General features: G+C 42.2%; 1 protein-coding gene across 2 annotated transcripts in view; it reads left to right on the forward strand.

Annotated features, from left to right (window-relative positions):
* The window catches only part of ENTPD4 (ectonucleoside triphosphate diphosphohydrolase 4), a 28,931-nt gene extending 21,425 nt beyond the window's left edge, over positions 1 to 7,506 (forward strand). For both annotated transcript variants that reach the window (XM_033134264.1, XM_033134265.1), the window contains exons 10-13: positions 171 to 495; positions 4,124 to 4,209; positions 5,128 to 5,289; positions 6,753 to 7,506. In XM_033134264.1, the coding sequence (XP_032990155.1) occupies positions 171 to 495; positions 4,124 to 4,209; positions 5,128 to 5,289; positions 6,753 to 6,981 (802 nt within the window). In that variant the 3' untranslated portion in view covers positions 6,982 to 7,506. The remainder of the gene's footprint in view (positions 1 to 170; positions 496 to 4,123; positions 4,210 to 5,127; positions 5,290 to 6,752) is intronic.
* Positions 7,507 to 18,738: the final 11,232 nt, after the last annotated feature.

The following is an 18,738-nucleotide window of genomic DNA, read 5'->3' on the forward strand; positions in this document are numbered from 1 at the left end:
AGTGTGTCTTTTCCTAACTTAATCATCCTGGAACCCTTCGGTATTCCCACAGAACACCTAACGGGGCTCGTGTTCCATGGAACACGTTTTGAGAGGCACTGACTCGTAGGCACTTACTCAGAACGCAGTTTTATGTCGGTCTCATGATAAAGTTTTTGTTTGTCCCGTAGGCTCCTGGGGAAGCAGACTGGTCTGGTTCCTGATACTCCTTACCTGGATCCCTGCCTACCCCTGGACATTAAAGATGAAATCCAGCAAAACGGACAGACCATATACCTGCGGGGAACGGGAGACTTTGACCTGTGTCGAGAGACTCTCCAGCCTTTCATGAACAAAACGAATGAGACGCAGACTTCCCTCAATGGGGTCTACCAGCCCCCGATTCACTTCCAGAACAGTGAATTCTATGGCTTTTCTGAATTCTACTACTGCACTGAGGATGTGTTGCGAATGGGGGGAGACTACAATGCTGCTGCATTTACTAAAGCTGCAAAGGTAACCATCAAAGAAACCATTGTCTCCTGTGTGCTTTTGAGAGACTGGTGTAGACAGTGGCAGGTCGTGTCCTCTTTTCACATTTGGAGGCCCGGGTCAAGAGAAGGAAAAGGTGGAGGATGGAAGGTTCTCAGGCAACATGTTGCGGATCCTCTTCCCTTGGTTGGGCGAGAGAAATAGGCAAAGCAGAAGTAAAAAGTCCACTGTGAGCTGACTTCTGCCCACCACTCCATAAACTACTCTGGTCATCAGTGGCTTCCAGATTATTTTATATTACTCTCAGAATTACTCTCTGACAGTACTCCAGGACTCCTAATCTCTTGTTCTCCCTGCCTTTCTGACAGTTTCTTAGGCTCTCTCAGGGTTCCCCGCTCCATGACCTTAAACCTTGGTGAGCCCAGACTTCCACTCTTGGTGTTCTGACCTTCAAGTTCTTGGATGGTCTCATCCGTGCTCATGGATTGCTGCTGCCTCTCAAGAAGAGGCTGCAGTCCTGACCCCTGCCTGGTGCCTGCTAGATGTCACAACTCCAAACACCCACCATCTTCTTCCCCCTCTGTTCCTATTATGTTGTGTCAGTTAACAGCACCAGTAACCATCCAGTCCCTTTCCCCGAAACCCAGGAGTTACACACTTCGCCTGTCACTCGTTCATCCCTTGCTGGACACCCCCATATAATCAACTATCCGGCACATTGTGTGATGTCATAGATATGTCTCAAACCCCTCCCTGCTTTCCGATGTACTCTTGTCTTAGTCCAGGCCTCCATCAATTGCAGAAGCGTCCCAGTTGATCTTTGCATCTGGTCTCCCTCCATCATTCATCTTCCAACCGCTCCCAGAGCGTTCTGTCTAAACACAAGTGTAGTCATCTGCTCTCCCATTTAAAATCTAGAGCAGTTCCCTTTTGCTTCCAGGATGAATTTCAAATCCCTTAGCATGTCCTCTCCACCCTGTAGCCTCCTCTCCCCACCTAAAACTTTATACGGTAATTATATCAGACATCTATTCATTTCCCTCCTATCGGTGCTACTTCCCATCTCATCTTCATTCATGGTGTTTCCTCTTCCTGAAACACCTGTCCTTACCCTTTGAGCCCAGGCTGAGTGCTGTTCTCTGTGTGCCTTGTTGCAAACTGCCTCTCTGAGCCTCGGTTTCTTCATCCTGTAAATAGATGTTAGAATAGTAGGCATGTTGACGAGTCGTTTTAAGTGTTAAAGTGCTATATTTAGAAAAGGTATTTACACAGTGCTCAATAAATGTTTTTTATTAATATTGTTACAAATAACTTCAAGAAGAGATGGCACCTCTTTCCCTTCTCTTAAAGACAGAGCCATTTGTAATCGTTTGTGTTCCCAGAACTTCGCACTGTGTAACTACAGACATAGATACTCAGTCTGAACTAGCTAAAGTACCCTTCACTTTTCCTAAAGTTTATGCCTGTCACTTGCAGGCACGGAGGGAGAAACTAAGCAGTTCTGAAGAGATTTGTTGTGGGCAGTGAAATTCTCTTTAACAATAACTTTGGCTGAATTTTAAGACAACAAGCACTGTCTTTGCTAATCCAAGTATTCACTAAGTGTATGTCCGGTCTTCTTGCTACACATACATAAGTTAAGCTTGTGTTTCCTAATTGGAAGGGTATTGTTATGCATATGAATTTGGTAAACCCTTTTTTTTAAATTAAATTTATGGGGGTGACAATGGTTAGTAAAATTACATAGGTTTCAAGTGTACAATTCTGTAATACATCATCTATATATCACATTGTGTGCTCACCACCCAGAGTCAGTTCTCCTTCTGTCACCATATATTTGACCCCCTCAACCCTCCTCCACTATCCCTTTCCCCCTGTACACTCTGGTGACCACTAAACTGTTGTCTGTGTCTATGATATTTTGTTTCTTTATTTGTTTGTCTTGTTCCTTTGTTGCTTTCAGTTTTATATTCCACATATGAATGAAGTCATATTGTTTTCAACTTGTTCTGTCTGACGTATTTTGCTTAGCATAGTAATCTCAGGATCCATCCATTTTGTCGCAAATGGCAGTATTTCATCTTTGTAGTTCATCTTTTTTTTTTAAATGTGCAGATCTTCCTTCTTTCCTTCCTTCCTTCCTTCCTTCCTGCCTTCCTTCCTTCCTTCCTTCCTTCCTTCTTTCTTATTTTATTGGGGAATATTGGGGAACAGTGTGTTTCTCCAGGGCCCATCAGCTCCAAGTAGTTGTCCTTCAATCTAGTTGTGGAGGGCGTAGCTCATCTCCAAGTCCAGTTGCCGTTTTCAGTCTTTAGTTGCAGGGGCCATAGCCCACCATCCCATGCGGGAATTGAACCAGCAACCCTGTTGTTGAGAGCCCGCACTCTAACCAACTGAGTGAGTCATCCAGCCCCCTTCTCCATCAGCTTAGCAGCAGTTCATTGTCTTCAATCTAGTTGTAGAGGGCGCAGCTCACTGGCCCATGTGGGAATCGAACCAGCAACCCTGTAGTTCAGAGCTAGTGCTCTAACCAACTGAGCCTTCTGGTCGCCCCTATTTCATCTTTTCTTATGGCAGAATAGTATTCCATTGTGTATGTATACCACATCTTCTTTATCCAATCATCTATTGAAGGACATTTTGGTTGTTACCATGTCTTGACCACCGTAAATAATGCTGCAGTGAATATCGGAGTACATTTCGTGTTTCCCCTGAAATAAGACCTAGCCTGATGGACAATCAGCTCTAATGTGCCTTTTGGAGCAAAAATTAATATAAGACCAGGTGTTATTTTACTATAAAGTTTATCTTATAGTAAAATAAGACCAGGTATGATATGATATGACATGACATGATATGATATGATATGATATGATATGATATGATATGATGTAATATAATACCGGGTCTTATTTTACTATAAGACCGGGTATAACATAACATAACAACGTAACATAACATATATAGTATAATGTGATATAATATAGTATAAAATACCAGGTATTATATTAATTTTTGCTCCAAAAGATGCATTAGAGCTGATTGTCTGGCTGGGTCTTATTTTCAGGGAAACACGGTATGTCTTTACAGATAAATGTTTTCAGATTATTTTGGGTAGGTACCCAGGAGAGGCATTGCTGGGTCATATGGTAATTCTATTCTTAATTTTTTGAGGAACCTCCACACTGTCTTCCATAGCGGCTGCACCAATTTACATTCCCACTAACAGTATGTGAGGGTTCCTTTTTCTCCACAGCCTCTCCAACACTTATTATTATTTGTTTTGTTGATGATAGCCATTCTAACAGGTGTGAGATGATATCTAATTGTGGTTTTGATTTGCATTTCCCTAATAGCTAGTGAAGTTGAGCATCGTTACATATATCTGTTGGCCGTTTGTATGTCTCCTTGGGAGAAGTGTCTGTTCAGGTCCTCTGCCCAATTTTTAATTGGATTGTTTGTCTTTTTGGTGTTGAGTTGTGTCAGTTCTTTGTATATTTTGGATATTAGCCCCTAATCGAAGGCGTTGTTTGCAAATATCTTCTCCATTCAGTTGGTTGCCTCTTTGTTTTGTTGATGGTTTCGGTAAACCCTTTTTAAAATGTTTAATGAAACTTTACTAATGATTTCTTTTGGGTGAAATTTCTTTCAGGATTATTGTGCAACAAAGTGGTCAGTCTTACGGGAGCGCTTTGACCGAGGACTGTATGCCTCTCACGCTGACCTCCACAGGCTAAAGTAAGTAGTAGACGGCCAAGTCCAGGGCATTTTTAGGAAACTGTGCATACAGTGTTGGCCCCCTGGCCCCCCACACCCTGGCCCGTGCCAACCTTTTTGTCCTCATCAATCACTGGGCTCCTGTCAAACAGAACAACAAATACTAATGCCCAAACACATCTTGCTCAAGACATATTTTTGCTCAGTTTGGCTGTTCCTTCCACCTGGAATTCCCGTTCTTTTTTTGCTTGTTGAAATCCTGCCCAAATGACAGAGTCAGATCAGAGGCTGTCCCTTTCAAGTCTTCCTCTGCCCACTTAGCCAGACTCCATCCTTCTCTCTGAGTCTCCAGAGCACTCATATGTCTCTCAAGTGGTGTTTATCACATTCTGCTTTGTTTATAGTTATTTGTTGCTTTTTAAAAATCCTTTCATTATAAGTCATTTAAGTGCATTGACTATCTTATTATTTATTATATCTCATAACTTGCTTAGCCCACTGCTTTGCCAAAAGTAAGCCTCTGATAAATATTTAGAATCATAGACTATCATAGTTGAAAAGGACCTTCCTCTCTTCTCATTTTATAATAAAGAAACTGAGGCCCCAAGCAGTTGGAACTTCCTCAGTATTTACTGAATGAATCAAAGATGGAATGCTTGAAGAAAAAAATAATCTGTCTTGGCAATATAGTGAATCATATGGAGACCAAGTTGCCATGAGCTGATTGATGTTGACAGGCGGACTGTATTATGTTGTGGGACAAGGGGCATAAACCAAGTACATCAACCTGCAGTGCATACAGTTGGTTCGGCTGCTCAGAGCACTGGCCTTGGGAAGCCTGTGCACCCACGCTGGCGACAGAAGGGAATGCCATCTCTGTGTACAGTTCATTTTGACAAGTGAATCAGCCCCACTTCTGTTTGTGCTTGGTGTTTATAGGTATCAGTGCTTCAAATCTGCCTGGATGTTCGAGGTGTTTCACAGCGGCTTTTCATTTCCTGTCAGCTATAAAAATTTAAAGACAGCCTTGCAAGTTTATGACAAGGAGGTTCAATGGACCCTTGGAGCAATCCTTTACAGGACCCGCTTTTTACCCTTAAGGTATGGCCGTGAATTTGGTAACGAGAATCAGAAGATTCTTTTTGGCAATTACGATGCGTGATGGCAGCTATGGTTTATGGGTGTCTGGGGCACTATTAGCACTGGCCGTGGGCAGAATTGTAGTGAGTGAAGTTTGACTTTGCTCTTTTTTCTCCAGTACTGCCTCCCTTCCCGTCCTACCCATCCCATCATATGCAGCACGCACAGAGGGTTTGATTATTCTCAACTGTCTGTTCCCTAACCCCTGCACAGGATTTATTTCAGAGTTCTTAACTTTTATGGCCTTGGACCCCTTCTCGAAATATTGTTTTTAATGCATAACATTAATACATAGGCTACTGAGGAAACCACTGTATTGAAATCTGTTTATCAAAATATTACAGAAAACAAATCTGTGATATAGTAATCTATGTTCTTTATTCACACATGAAACAACAAGATCTGGCAGCAGAACTAGTACCTTCTGTAACTTCAATGTAGTGATATGTGTCACTGACATTTTGAGGCACTTGCAAAACACCACAGTGTGATATAAAAGATCTGTGAGTTTCACTAGGAGCAAAGTCACAAGTCCTGCTGATACTGTAGTAGTTTGTTGTCCACATTCATATTCAATGGAAATACTGCATTATAATCAGACATTAGTAAAATAAAGACTGCGTTTCCCCATTCAAGTTCACAGGGCCAGCTGTCAGTTGACCCCCACGTAAGAACCCTGGTTCACTGATAAATGAGGTCTTACCATTTTCTGCCTGTCCCCCCCTCCACCAGCACCCCCTCCCCCGCGATCCATTTAATTGAGCGTCTTCCACAATACATGTGGCTGGATTAACTGCAAAATTTGTGAGTAGTAGGTATTACTGATCACAGACATGGTTGGATTCCACATGTGCTTATGTGTGTTAGCAAAACCCTCACAGTTGTTAATGTCTCTGATTTTTGTTACCCAAATTATAATGGTGGTAACTGCTGCAGACGTGTGAAGACACTTTTACACCTTATCTCTTTAATACCATGTGTCCCCGAAAATAAGACCTACACCAAAAATAAGCCCCAGTTAAGATCGTCAGCCAGATGGATGCGTTTAGTACGTTATGACGATGTTCCGGAGGAAGATGACATGACTATGTTTGAATAAATGTAGATTGTTGTACATGAAAAAATAAGACATCCCCTGAAAATATGCCCTAATGTGTCTTTTGGAGCAAAAATTAATATAAGACCCAGTCTTGTTTTTGGGGATACACGGTACTTACAACTGCCCTCTGTTAGGCCGTATCATCCTACATCTTACAGGTAAGAAACTGAGTCTCAAAGAGGAGGTTACAGTTTTTGTCTGTGGAGCTGAGCCCTGACCCGGGGCCCCCAGCCCATTCCTGTGCTCCCTTCTGTCACATTCCTTGGCAGGTTAGTTCTCTGTTACCTCTCATTAGGGTTGTTTGTGTTTGTTTCCACGTGGGCAGAGATATCCAGCAAGAGACCTTGCGGGCCAGTCACCCCCACTGGCGGGGCTTCTCCTTCGTCTACAATCACTACCTGTTCTCTGGCTGCTTCCTGGTGGTCCTGCTGGCCATCCTGCTCTACCTGCTGCGGCTGCGGCGCATCCACAGGCGGACCCTCCGCAGCGGCTCGGCTGCCACCCTCTGGCTGGAGGAGGGATTTCCGGCCCAGACGATTGCGGGCACCTTGTGACCTGGAGTCAGAGCCCAGGGACTTTCTAAAGGAAAAGCCATTTTCACCTCAGGGTTTCTCCTCTTTATTCCCATTTGGTTTTATTTTTCCTTTCCCTTTTTGTTCCTTGGAACAAAAACAAAATCCATTATTTGTAAACTCTGTTGTCCTGGAAGTATTGCATTTAGCCTGTTTTGTGTAGCTTTAAATTGAGGAATAGGAAGAAGGGAAAATCACTTCATTTTTGCTGCATAGGATATCTGCCAAAAATTCCTAAAATTTTTGGTTTTTCTTTAAAGTATGTTTAATTTTAAACAAACGCACTTTGATATTAGAGGGAAATGGCAAAGCTCTTGTCTGTCAGGGGAGATAGGAAGGAAGAGTGATACTTTTCACAGAACCAAAAAACTTGCTGACTGTAATTAATTTTTTTTTCCTCTATCTTGAAAGCTCCGCCATAAAGAGGGTGATGTTTAGTTTTTATTTATTGTTCAGATCTGTCACTATGTCTTCTCTGCAGGTTTAAAAAATCAAAACCGTTTATATCCAAAATAAATAAAAATAGTCACCAGGAGATAACTGTTTTTAAAACTGATAGTGAAGAGACCTGAAAAATGTGAAATAATGACTAGAACGCTCTGTGTGTGTGTGTGTGTCTATGTGTGTAAAATGCTAATGAAAGAGAATGAAGGAATACAGTGCTCTTTCTTTTAAAAACACACACATCAGAATTTACTGTTTCATTTCATTTTACTTAGAAAAATCCCCCATTACCATTATCTTTTCCTGACCACAGATAATTACTTTCTTTATCCCATCTTTCAGGGGCCTTAGAACACTGTGTTTGTGAATGAGTTGGAAAATTCATAAAGTTTCACTGGTTTCAGTGTTACTAGAACTCGAGTTGGTGCCAACTGACAGGTGCTTTAGTATTTCTTAGTGGTACATCTTTGCTTGTTTAGTTGTGCTCCAGGTTTCTTCCCACTTCAAGTTGGTATTCCCCCTCTTAATTAAAAATTGTCACAGCAGTTTTATTTCAGAGACCCCATCCTTAGCTTGACAAGTGCTCTTTATTACTGATGTGGTTGAGGCTGTGTTGGCAACGCCACTGTAAATCCACACTAAGAAAAGGGTCTGAATTTAATACAAGAAATAAACCCACATTGTGAAGAAAACAAGTTTGACATTTTAAACACAATCTGAAAAGGACAACTGGACTGGCATATGCGAGATGAGTTGTCTTTCCCCTGTTCATTTAATTTGGAACCATTGGGAATTCTCATACATAGTTGTTTTTTTTTGTTTGTTTGTTTTTAGTTTATTTTTAATTTATTGGGGTGACAATTGTTAGTATAATTACATAGATTTCAGGTGTGCAATTCTGTATCACATCATCCATAAGTCACACTGTGTGTTCACCACCCAGAGTCAGCTCCCCTTCCATCACCATACATTTGATCCCCCTCACCCTCATCCCCCCCCAACCCCCTTACGCTCTGGTAACCACCAAATTACGTTCCCCAGATTAATTTTCAAACCCCGTGGCCATCCTGTGGTCACCGACTGCCCTCCAATCCCCTCACCCTCCCCCCCACCCCCCACATACATAGTTTTTTTAGGTAAAGTTCCTTTTGTGTGTGTGTGTGTGTGTGTGTGTGTGTGTGTGTGTGTGTGTACACGCTGCTTCTTAACTCCAGAACAGCTAAATTCATCTAGCTGGCAGCAAATTATATTTTGAGAACCATCAGCTTCTTTTTAAAAAAATCATTGATTAGAAAAAGAATTCAGACTCTGAAGCCATTATTTAACTTAGGAAAAAAAAGTTGGATTTTTATCTTGTTTATTAATTACTCAAAGCCATGGCATACTATATGTTGACTTAAAAGATTACAAATTTATTTATGAAACAAGTAAAAATTCTCTTATTCTCTGCTCTTTAAAGTGAATATTCTAACAATGAAAAAATTATTGGTAGAGTATTTGCCTCTCAGATACCCAGAAAGTTGGAGGAGCTGTATCTCCTGTGGAGAGAGTCTTGTTTCAGAGGGGATGGGACTACATGTCCCTGTGAAAGAGCCAGCTTCTGAAATGCTGGTCTCCAGATATTAAATCCTTGCTCCCTGGTAAACACTGTTCCTTACCAAGACTCAGCCATAAATATGCTCTGTCATAGATACCCCGGAAGTACAGGGAGCTGGCGTGCTTCTTGAATTCTTATATGGGTTCGCCCTGTAGACTGTGGCTAGCTTTAGTGGTCAAGCGAAAGTAAGTTTATACTTTAGCTTTTCTCCTGCCAACCATTTGGAATAGTAAGGCCCTAACCTGTAGAACGAAAATTTTCAAATGCCTAGTTATTTGATTTTGCCTTTAAAATCAAGCCAGCATAGGCACAGATTTAAATAGGCCTTAATTAAGACTTTCTTCCGTAAATAGCCACTTTTAATGGTCCAGCTCTTTGTCATTCGTGCAGCGTAAAGACCGAGTTGTTCTGCTTTATGCCCGGCATACGGATCCCTCTGCAAGGACACCTCACTCTCCAAAAGAAATCCCCAAATTAGGGTTTCAAGGCCCAAACAGCCTTAGACTTTGCACAGTTCGGTGCCCATGTGCTCCTGCCAAAGAACTCCCTGGAGCAGGGCTTGGCAGACTGTTGCTCACAAGGAAAATCTAGAAGACCCTTTGAATGGTGTTTCAAGTTTTAAAAGGTAAAGACAAAAAAAAAGAGGACTATGCAACAGAGACTGTGTGTCCTGTAGAGCCTGAAATACTTACTAAATGTCCCTTTACAGAAAATGTTTGCTGCCCCTGCATGAACAGTCTCATGCAAGAAAGGACATTTAGTGGCATCCTTTTAATTTAGAGAGGTAGTTACCACTCGAGGGCACGAAAAGATGGCCAAGAGAGGTGACAAAACTTCAATCTTATCTTATTTGTTTATGCCCCAGTATTTCACTTAACCTTTTCCTCTAGGTTGCTTTCAAGATCAGTTTTCTAATAAACCAGGAAACATGCTACCCCCCCGCCCCGAATTTAAAAAGTGCTCTTCAGGAAAGCTCACTGCTGAACCTTGTGTTGAGACGTCTGCAGTCACAAGCCGATCTCACGTGGTTTTTTCAGTGGTGCAGGGTTGCTGGAGTGAGGCAAACTGGGGAAGAGCTTCATTCAGGAGAATTAATGTCACTTACGGGCTGGGCAAGAAGGCCGTAAACTCGGAGTACTCTTAATAGAAAGCAAAAGAAATTGGACTGGTGGGCACTTGCGGAAAGCCTTGTCAGAGAAGGACGTTCTACCTGTCACCTTGGCAGAAGCACACCTACAGGCAGCGCGTCTGCCCCATCGTCACACTATGTGCTTCTCCTTTTTTAACCTCAGAGGATGTTCTCAGAGATTTTACAATCCCTGTAAGGAAATCACAGTCAAAGGACAAACATACTGTTTTGTCCCAGTGGTTTTTGCACATTTTCACCATAAACTGCTGGCATTAATTAGGCAGCACTCCCCAGCCTGGGGGTAAACTGAAGAGGCTGCCAGTGGCTTGGCCTGGCCACCCAGGTGGCTGCGAAGGTCACTAGTGCACACCACCCGTTGTCCAGACCTGTGCGCTTCGGTTGGCAAGCTCTAGATGAACAGATACGTACACTTTAAACTCAGGCCTACACAGAACGGTTTTGCTTGTAAGAAGCATGGCATGACTTAGCAAGAAACTCAAAAAGGCAAATGTGTTTTCCAAGCTTTTTTTTTTTTTTAAATCACCTTTAGGATTTTGCGTGGTAATGCAGCAAAGCTACCTACGAGTAAATTGTTTGTTTCTATTTCGGTGTTTTGTTTTTTCTTAATAATGATTTTCAGCCAAGGACAATTCTTTGTTCTGTTACTAAGATTATATTTTACAGTTAGGAATTAACAGAAACCTAAGGGAGCGTCTTTAAATGTGTTTTATTTAAATAATGTTTTCCGTTCAAGGTGAGAGTCATTATCGCTGGGGGATGTGGTTGTGTCTTGTCACTTTCCATACTTGACAACCTCCCACAGGCACACCCATGGGTGTTGAGAATCAAAATGAAAATTCATTGATAGCCCATAGACTTGTGTGAGCTTGCTTTCTTGTGGTTTAAATAGATTTTTCTCTGATGTTTGAATCTTGTTACCTGTTACGATGCTTAGTTGAACTTGAATCAAATTCAGTAAAATAAATTGTCTGACTGTGTACTCTGTGCATTTGCTGTATTTGATGTACATATGGTGAAGCCCTGCTGTACACGCTGCGGGGGGAAGGCGGTCCGGACGTCCTGTGGTACAGAAACCACATTCCACAAAGACAAATAGTTACTAAGGATTGTAACATGAGCCATTCACCAACAGTGAAAGCCATACCAAGACAAGTGTTGGTAAGGTGATTTTAAAGTACCTATTAACTGTACGTACAGACAAGGAAAAAATGAAATTAACCAATGTACGTATTTCCTCTTAGAAATAGTAAAAATAAATGCTGACTTTATATTACACCATTTGGCAATTCAACCTAACCCTAAAGCCATTGGCTTATTTCCGAGAAATATGAAGCTCATTTTTAATGTTACTGATAACTCTTAGAAGCTAGAGCTCTTTTTCACCTGTTTGAGAATATATAAATAGGGGTTTTCCTGGAGGAGTAAGGTGGGCCTGAGCCATAAACTGAAAATATATGATTGAGGCAGATGGAAAGGGCAGGGGACCAACTGTTCAGAGCAACAAAAACAAAGGCCTAAGAAATATGTGTGAAAACAGGTGAGGGGCAGGCAGACAAGATGGGATTTAGAGAGTGGAGTGAGCACAGAGCGCAATACTAGGCCAGGACAGCAGGAAGATCAGGATAAAAATGTTCAAAGAGAACTCACTTAAGTAATTGTGAAGTGATGCGATAAATACAGGTCTTTGTGCTGGAGGGTAAATACATTGAAATATGGAAGGCACCCAAAGATGTCTCAATTTTATTCTTCTTGATTGACATAAGTACCTATTTCTAATGGCTGCCCGTGTTAAGAGATCTGAAAGGCAGTAGTACTGGTTTTTTGTTTGTTTTTCATCTGTTTCCATTTGTCCCATAAATCTGTAATGCATAAGTAGATCTTTTTTTTAAGATCCTAAAATGCGAATGGTTTGCACTGATGGATTTGTGGCACTCACCTGGTCTGGGAGCAGAGAAGTGAACATCATCTCTGTGATAGAGTCAGGCTGTCTCGTTATAAGAAAGGTCCACAAAAGACAGAGGAGTGACTTTTAAGCCCAAAGCCTAATGTGGCAGATTCGGCTGCGATTTGCGTGGAGCTTCAGGGTCAGGATGAAAAGCAATACCTTGACGTGTCCTCCCAGCCCCAGCTTGTCTGGCAGCCTGATGGCCTCAGCCTGTGATCCCACCTCCTCTTAACAAAAGACGAGTTGATCTGTGGAGGCTGTTTCATTTGTTTATAACACAGTTAGTTGCCCTCCCCAGTGCGGTATTGCCTCTTTCTATGAATACATCCATTAAGGTTGAAGACCTGCCGCAGGGGACACCCTAGCTGCTCGAGTCCTCTATCTCTGCCCTTCACCCTTGATCCCTGTTTGACAGGTGAATTACATCCAGGCTCCAGACTTCACAACCACTTAAAGCTTTCTGTCAACAGCCTGTTGTGTGTAAGAGACTCAAACGAGAAGCCCAAACAAGAAAACTGGCCTTAAGAAGGATTTCTGCTCTGAGAAAAATCCTGAAAGCTCCTCAGAGAACATAATGATGACAGGCACGAAAGACAGGCTTCTTGTTTAAATGCAGAAATGCAACGAAATGGAGGGGAAAGGAGATTTTTTTTTTTACCTCCTGAAAGGAGAAGGTGGAAACGTTTGTGGCCAGGTCATCAGAAGGCAAAGAATGTATGTCTTCCTAATTCCCAGTGTGGGACTGATTCTTTCCATGTATTGATTCTAGAAAGTACGCAGGCTGGCTTTTCCTGCTCTTCTCATAGGTTTATAATTGGTCCTTTTAATGTCACTGTTCACTTTTTTTTTCCTTCATGATAATCAGTTTGAAGAGGGCATTTTTGGTAAGATCAATCATCCTCTTCTCGCCTGTGATTACATGACTTGAACGCCAGGAATCAGATTCGGCACTTTCTCCTAAGATTCTATCTTCTCCCCCTGGTACCAGCTGTGTTTATTCCCTAGATTATAGATTCAGAAAGATCGAGACTCTTAAATGTTTAATGGGCTCTACTCAGACTTGTAATACCCTTTCTTTTGGTCATGACAGCACAAGAGAATTTTTTGGAATTTCCTGGCCATTCTCCATAATGTTCAAATTACATTTTTAAATTCTCCTCAACTTTCTGTGGCCCTGGTGTCTGTCAGTGCATTTGTTCCATCCCTGAACCTTTTTGAACATGGATCATGACATGTTTAGTTTCTGTATCTCTACATTTATAATTAATCCAATAAAGAAATACTTTGTATCACATAGTGCTTCATAAATATTTGTAATAATCAAAATTTGGTTTCTTTGTCAAATCACCTCTTTAGGTTTCTAGGGTTGGTAAAACAAATATTTTGCAAATCTTTTATTCTCAGTCTTCTTCTTTCCAGATAGAGTTTTGTGCAGTTTTAAAACCACATACAAGGTGATGTGAAAGGTGAAATGGAATTCCAGGCCTGTCTTACGCATCTATCCACTTGTCGCTCCCACCGTAAAGCCTGTTAACGGAGTGTTGCATTTTAAAGCTATATTTAGAAAAAGTAGGAGAACCAAATTTACTTCGAATGGTTTTTCTTCTTAACCTATTCAGTCTTGAAAAAAAAGGAAGAAAGAAATCCCAGGATGAGGTAGTGGTGAGTAGGGGCAAAGCCCAATGCAGAGAATATCATGTCTGTATATTGCTCTTATTCTAAGCATACCTTCAAAATTTTACTCACTGGAAATTGTCCTTAAGTATTAGTTACTTTTGGAACCTCCACAAAGCACCAAATGTAAGGGAAAAAGGGATAGCTTTAGCTACATCAAAAGTAAGGCTCTGTTTGAAAGCCATCACAGTCAAATCTAACAGATGGCAGACTGAGAACGTATTTGCGATGACTAAAACTGAACAGGGATTAATATATGTTACACAAGGTTTCTTACAAATCAACAAGAAAAAGGAAATCAAAAGAAAAAGGCTATTAATAGGTGATTCACAGAAACACAATCCCAAATGCTTAACATGAAGAGAGAAACTCAGTGAGCCACAGGCATGCAAATGAAATGAAAGAGCCACTACCTTGTGCCCTGACAATGATATGGGGACAGTCACTCACGGCTCGCTGGTGGCAGTGTACTACAGACACTCTGGAAAGCAAGCTGGCAGCACTTTATTCGCTGTGCAAATGTCCAAGAGCCAGTGTTTCTCAGAGAAGTTCCCACCTGGGTCCAATAACACTCTTCGCAGTGCTATTTGAGTCTTTGTGTTGTTGGAGGCTCTCGGATAAGGAGAAGGTGGAGGATGCATACTATGGGATACTGAGCAGCTGTTACAGACAATGGATCTTAAAAGTAGTGTTGAATCCTTAACAAATGCATGAGATTTGCAGCTGAATGCCACTTATGTAAGTGTAAGGCGCACAACACTATATGTCATGAGCGTATGCATATTTTGACTATCCAACATTAAAATGGATGTTTTGCAGGACACCGACTGGTTATAAAAGGAGGACAAAAGACAAAACTGGTCTCCTGTTTTAGGCTGACCATCCGTACCCATTTGCCCGAGTCGCTCGGGTTTTGGTGCTGAAAGCCTCGCATCTCAGCAATGCTCTCGGTTCACGGCCAGTGGGATGGCTGATTACCCATTGAAGACACCGTCCAGTGTCTTCAACATGGCAGCGTTGAAACCCCTAATTCAGATCATGACACCGTTCACACCACTCAAAGGAAGAACCAAAACTTTTATAATGGCCTGTAAGGCATACACAGTGTGCCCCCAACACCTCTCTGACCACATGTCATTTCTCTTCCTGACTCACTCTGCTCCAGCCCCGCTGGCCTCAGGACCTTCGGTGACTTACTCTCCCATGGGGGCCCACCTGGCCACCTACTGAAAACTGAAAACACCTACTTAAACTTCTGCCCCATCCCAGCAGTTTCCATCTCCCTAACCCTTGCTTTAGTTTTTTTGTTTTTGTTTTTCACATGGTAACTACCTCCTTCTAGCACACTCTGTATTCACTTGTGAGTCTCTCTACTAGACTGTACTCCACCCATCAGGGAGTTTTCGTGTTTGTTTCCATATTGTATCCCCAGGGCCTGGCACAGGGTCTGGAACACAGTAAAGTCTCAATAAAGATTTGTGGAATGTTAAGACAAGATCCTTGAAAGAACAATGAGCTGAGAACTGAAGAATAGGCTTAACTCCACCCTGGGGCACAGGGGAGGGTGGTGGAGGGGTGGGGGTGGTTAGGAAGCAGGGTAGGGAAAGAAAGTGCTTCTCAATGGAATCAACATAATAGCATAATAATGGCCTTTGAGCCATTATTCTAAGCACTTTATGAACTCCTGTAATCCCGAAGACAATGTCCTGAGGCGGTGCATTTGTTATTCTCATATTATAGGTGGAGAAAAAGAGTAGAGAGGTTCTAACTGCCCACAGCTGCACAACTAGTGAATGGTGGAGCTGGCAGCCTGGCTCCAGTCTGTATGGCAGCCACCGGCCACCTGAAATGTGACTAGTCCCGATGATCATGGGCTGTAAGTGCAAACTATACACTAGATTTCAAAGATTTAGTACCAAAAGAAGTAAAATACCTCTGTTTATATTGGTTACGTAAGACATGATAATATTTTGGCTATCTTAAGTTAAATATGTTATTAGATTAATGTCACATGGGGTTTTTTTTTGCCTTTTTAGTGTGGACATTAGACACTTTTAAATTACCTGTTTGCTCACATTGTATTTCTATGGACCAGCAGCATAGTGTCACTGAGGCCCAATAGAAATGCTGAAACTCAAGGCCAGCCTCAGACCTGAACTAGATTCTTCATTTTACAAGCTCTCCACGTCGTTCCTAACGCACATTAAACACTGAGAAGTGCTGCTTTAGACCAGGAGTCAGCAAATTTTTTTCTCCAAAAGGCCAGATAATAAATATTTCAGCTTTGCAGATCATATGACTTCTGTCGGAAACTTATTTCACTCTGCTTTTATAATGTGAAATGAATCATGCATGAGTAACATGCAAATAAATAGGTGTGACTTTGTTATAATAAAACTTTTTTTCTTTACAAAATGCAGCTGGGGGGCCAATTCCGTCAACGGGCAGTAGTTTGCCAACTCCAAGTCTAGACCACTACCCTCTGCTGGGCTTAACATTAGGGAAGGACTTCCTGCCTCCCAGATACTGTCCTCTGTCTTTCATTTCCTTCCAGACACCTCTCGAGAGTTACAGATCCTTGTTTCTGTTTCCTACCAGATACTGCTTAGATGTCCCCTACGAGTCTGAAACTCATGTCCAAATAGGAAGCCTTCCTGTCCCATATCTCCTCTCTCTATGCACCACCTGGTCACTTAGACCAGAAACCTGGAAGTCACTAAATGGTTTCTTTCTTATCATCCTCTCTCTCTATCTAATCAGTCTCCAATAGCGTATCAGATCCACATTTTATATGTGTGTGTGTGTGTGTATATATATATATATATATATATATATATATATATATATATATATATGTTTCCAGGTGCAGTTCAGTCATTCCATCTGGATAGTTTCCCCTCAGGGCCTGACCAAGGGCCTGAGTGGCAGGTCTAGGGGCCGAGTCCACCTCCTGTCCAGTTACAGAAAGTGTTATCACCACCTTACTGGCTGTGCATCCACAACTGGCCTGCTCCCTCTGTGAACCTGAAGCAAAAGTAGTCATCATTTCACCTTAGTTGAGCAGAGTCAGGAGGCTTTGGCTAAAAATAAATGGCAACGATTTATTCAAGGGTCTTGGGGTTTGTAAACCAGAAACACAATTAGGTAATAGCCCACGTGTTCCAAAGAAGAAAGAAAAGCTAGGTGTTCTTATAGTAAAAGATACATTCTTGAGAAGAATCAGCCCTGCATTCTTAGCTTCTGGATTGGTCTAGTAGTCTTCCAGAGGGCTGGCAGTCTGAATATTGGATCTCAGGACATCTGGACATGTGAACATTCTTTCCAAAGCTGGAGTGAATCTGGGAGTTAAAAGTAAAAGAGTTCGACAGCAGGAAGGATGGCCTTACCCTTTGTGACGTGGGCAGATGAGAAGATCAGGAGTGTAGCTTGGTACATAGCACAGTTGAGCTGTCACTCAGATACGCAGCGGTGAGGTTAAACATACAGTTAGATACAGAAGTCTGAGGAGTATGGGAGAGGAGCTGGCTAGAGACAAACAATTGGGAGTTGGCAGCATCTGGAAGTAGTTAGAACCAGGAGCCTGAATGGGGTCACCCACAGTGAGCCCTGGAACCCTCCTAAGAAGTCAGGGAGAGATAGGCAGGGATGTCATTACCATAAAAAAGAGCGTTTACCTTCCGGGCAGGGAGGGACTTTTGGGAAAGTGATTTGTGGTGATGCTTCCAGGATGACAGTAATATTCTAGTTCTTGAGCTGGGTGGTAATTATATGGGTGTTTGCTTTATATTCATTCATTATGCTCATCTTTATGTTTTATGCACTTTTGTGTACATAGGTTATATGTCATAACTTTAAAATTTTTGAGATAGATAGATGATAGGTGATCGATAGATAGATAGTTAGATAGATGGACAACAAGGAAAAACCAGGAGAATGAGACTGAATTGCCAGAAGTATGTATGTTGAGCCACAGGGAGTTACTTTTTATTAAAAAAAATTATTAAATTATTATTATTATTATTAATTATTATTATTATTTACTTCAGCACAGGAATGCCAGGGATCCTTTAAGGGAAAATTAGTACAATTCTCAAGGTAGAAGCTGTGTGGAGACAGGGGCCGCACTCAAAGACTGATGCTGCACTGGCCTGAGCATCCCTGCTCTGACCTCCTAGCAACATAGGAGGCTGGTAGCTGGGGACCGGCGTCTGACTTCAGTGATTTCCCTTGGGTTTCTCCTTTCTTCATAATCACCCCTGATAACAATGGAGCGACTTTCTCTCTTTAGAGCTCATGCACTTTTCTTTTGCCTTCTCAACAGCTCTGTGAGGTAGGTGGGAAAGATATAACGATTGCTCAATCGACAAGAAAGAACACCAAGATTCAGAGCAAATAGAACAGTGTCATCTTCATAGCTAGGAGGGGTCTTTGTTAGCTAACTCGGACCCTCGGTTCCTGAGGAGAAAAACCTGGGACTGGACCCCAAGTTGCCTGGTGTTCCTGGAGCTCTCGATGACATGGGTCTGTCCTGCTGGAGGAAGTAGCTCTGGCTGCACCTGGCACATCGTCAGCTCCAGAGAACGAGAATAAAAAAGGTCCAATAAGATCTTAGCTTTATTATGAAAATAGTTTGACCTTGTGGATCCCCTAGAGCCTTCCCTAGTCCCCTGAGCCCACTTTGAGAAGCACTGCTAGTCTAAATAAAGCATTAAGGGGCCATCACCTGGAGGAAAGTCAGAGCAGAAGGGGTGTTGAGAGTCACAGCAATGTTCACACATCTGTAGGGAAGATTCCTTTGGTGGGAGGGAAGGCATTGAGGGGCTCAGTGAGTGAGCTGTATGTGAAGAGAGGACAGAGAGGGTCACAGGTGGCCAGAGGCCAGCTGCGGCTGGGAAGCCTAGGAAGGAAGCAGCACTTGTGTGTTGGTCT

Source organism: Rhinolophus ferrumequinum, chromosome 18 (genome assembly GCF_004115265.2).
Source record: "Rhinolophus ferrumequinum isolate MPI-CBG mRhiFer1 chromosome 18, mRhiFer1_v1.p, whole genome shotgun sequence".
In the NCBI taxonomy this organism is placed as follows: Eukaryota; Metazoa; Chordata; class Mammalia; order Chiroptera; family Rhinolophidae; genus Rhinolophus; species Rhinolophus ferrumequinum.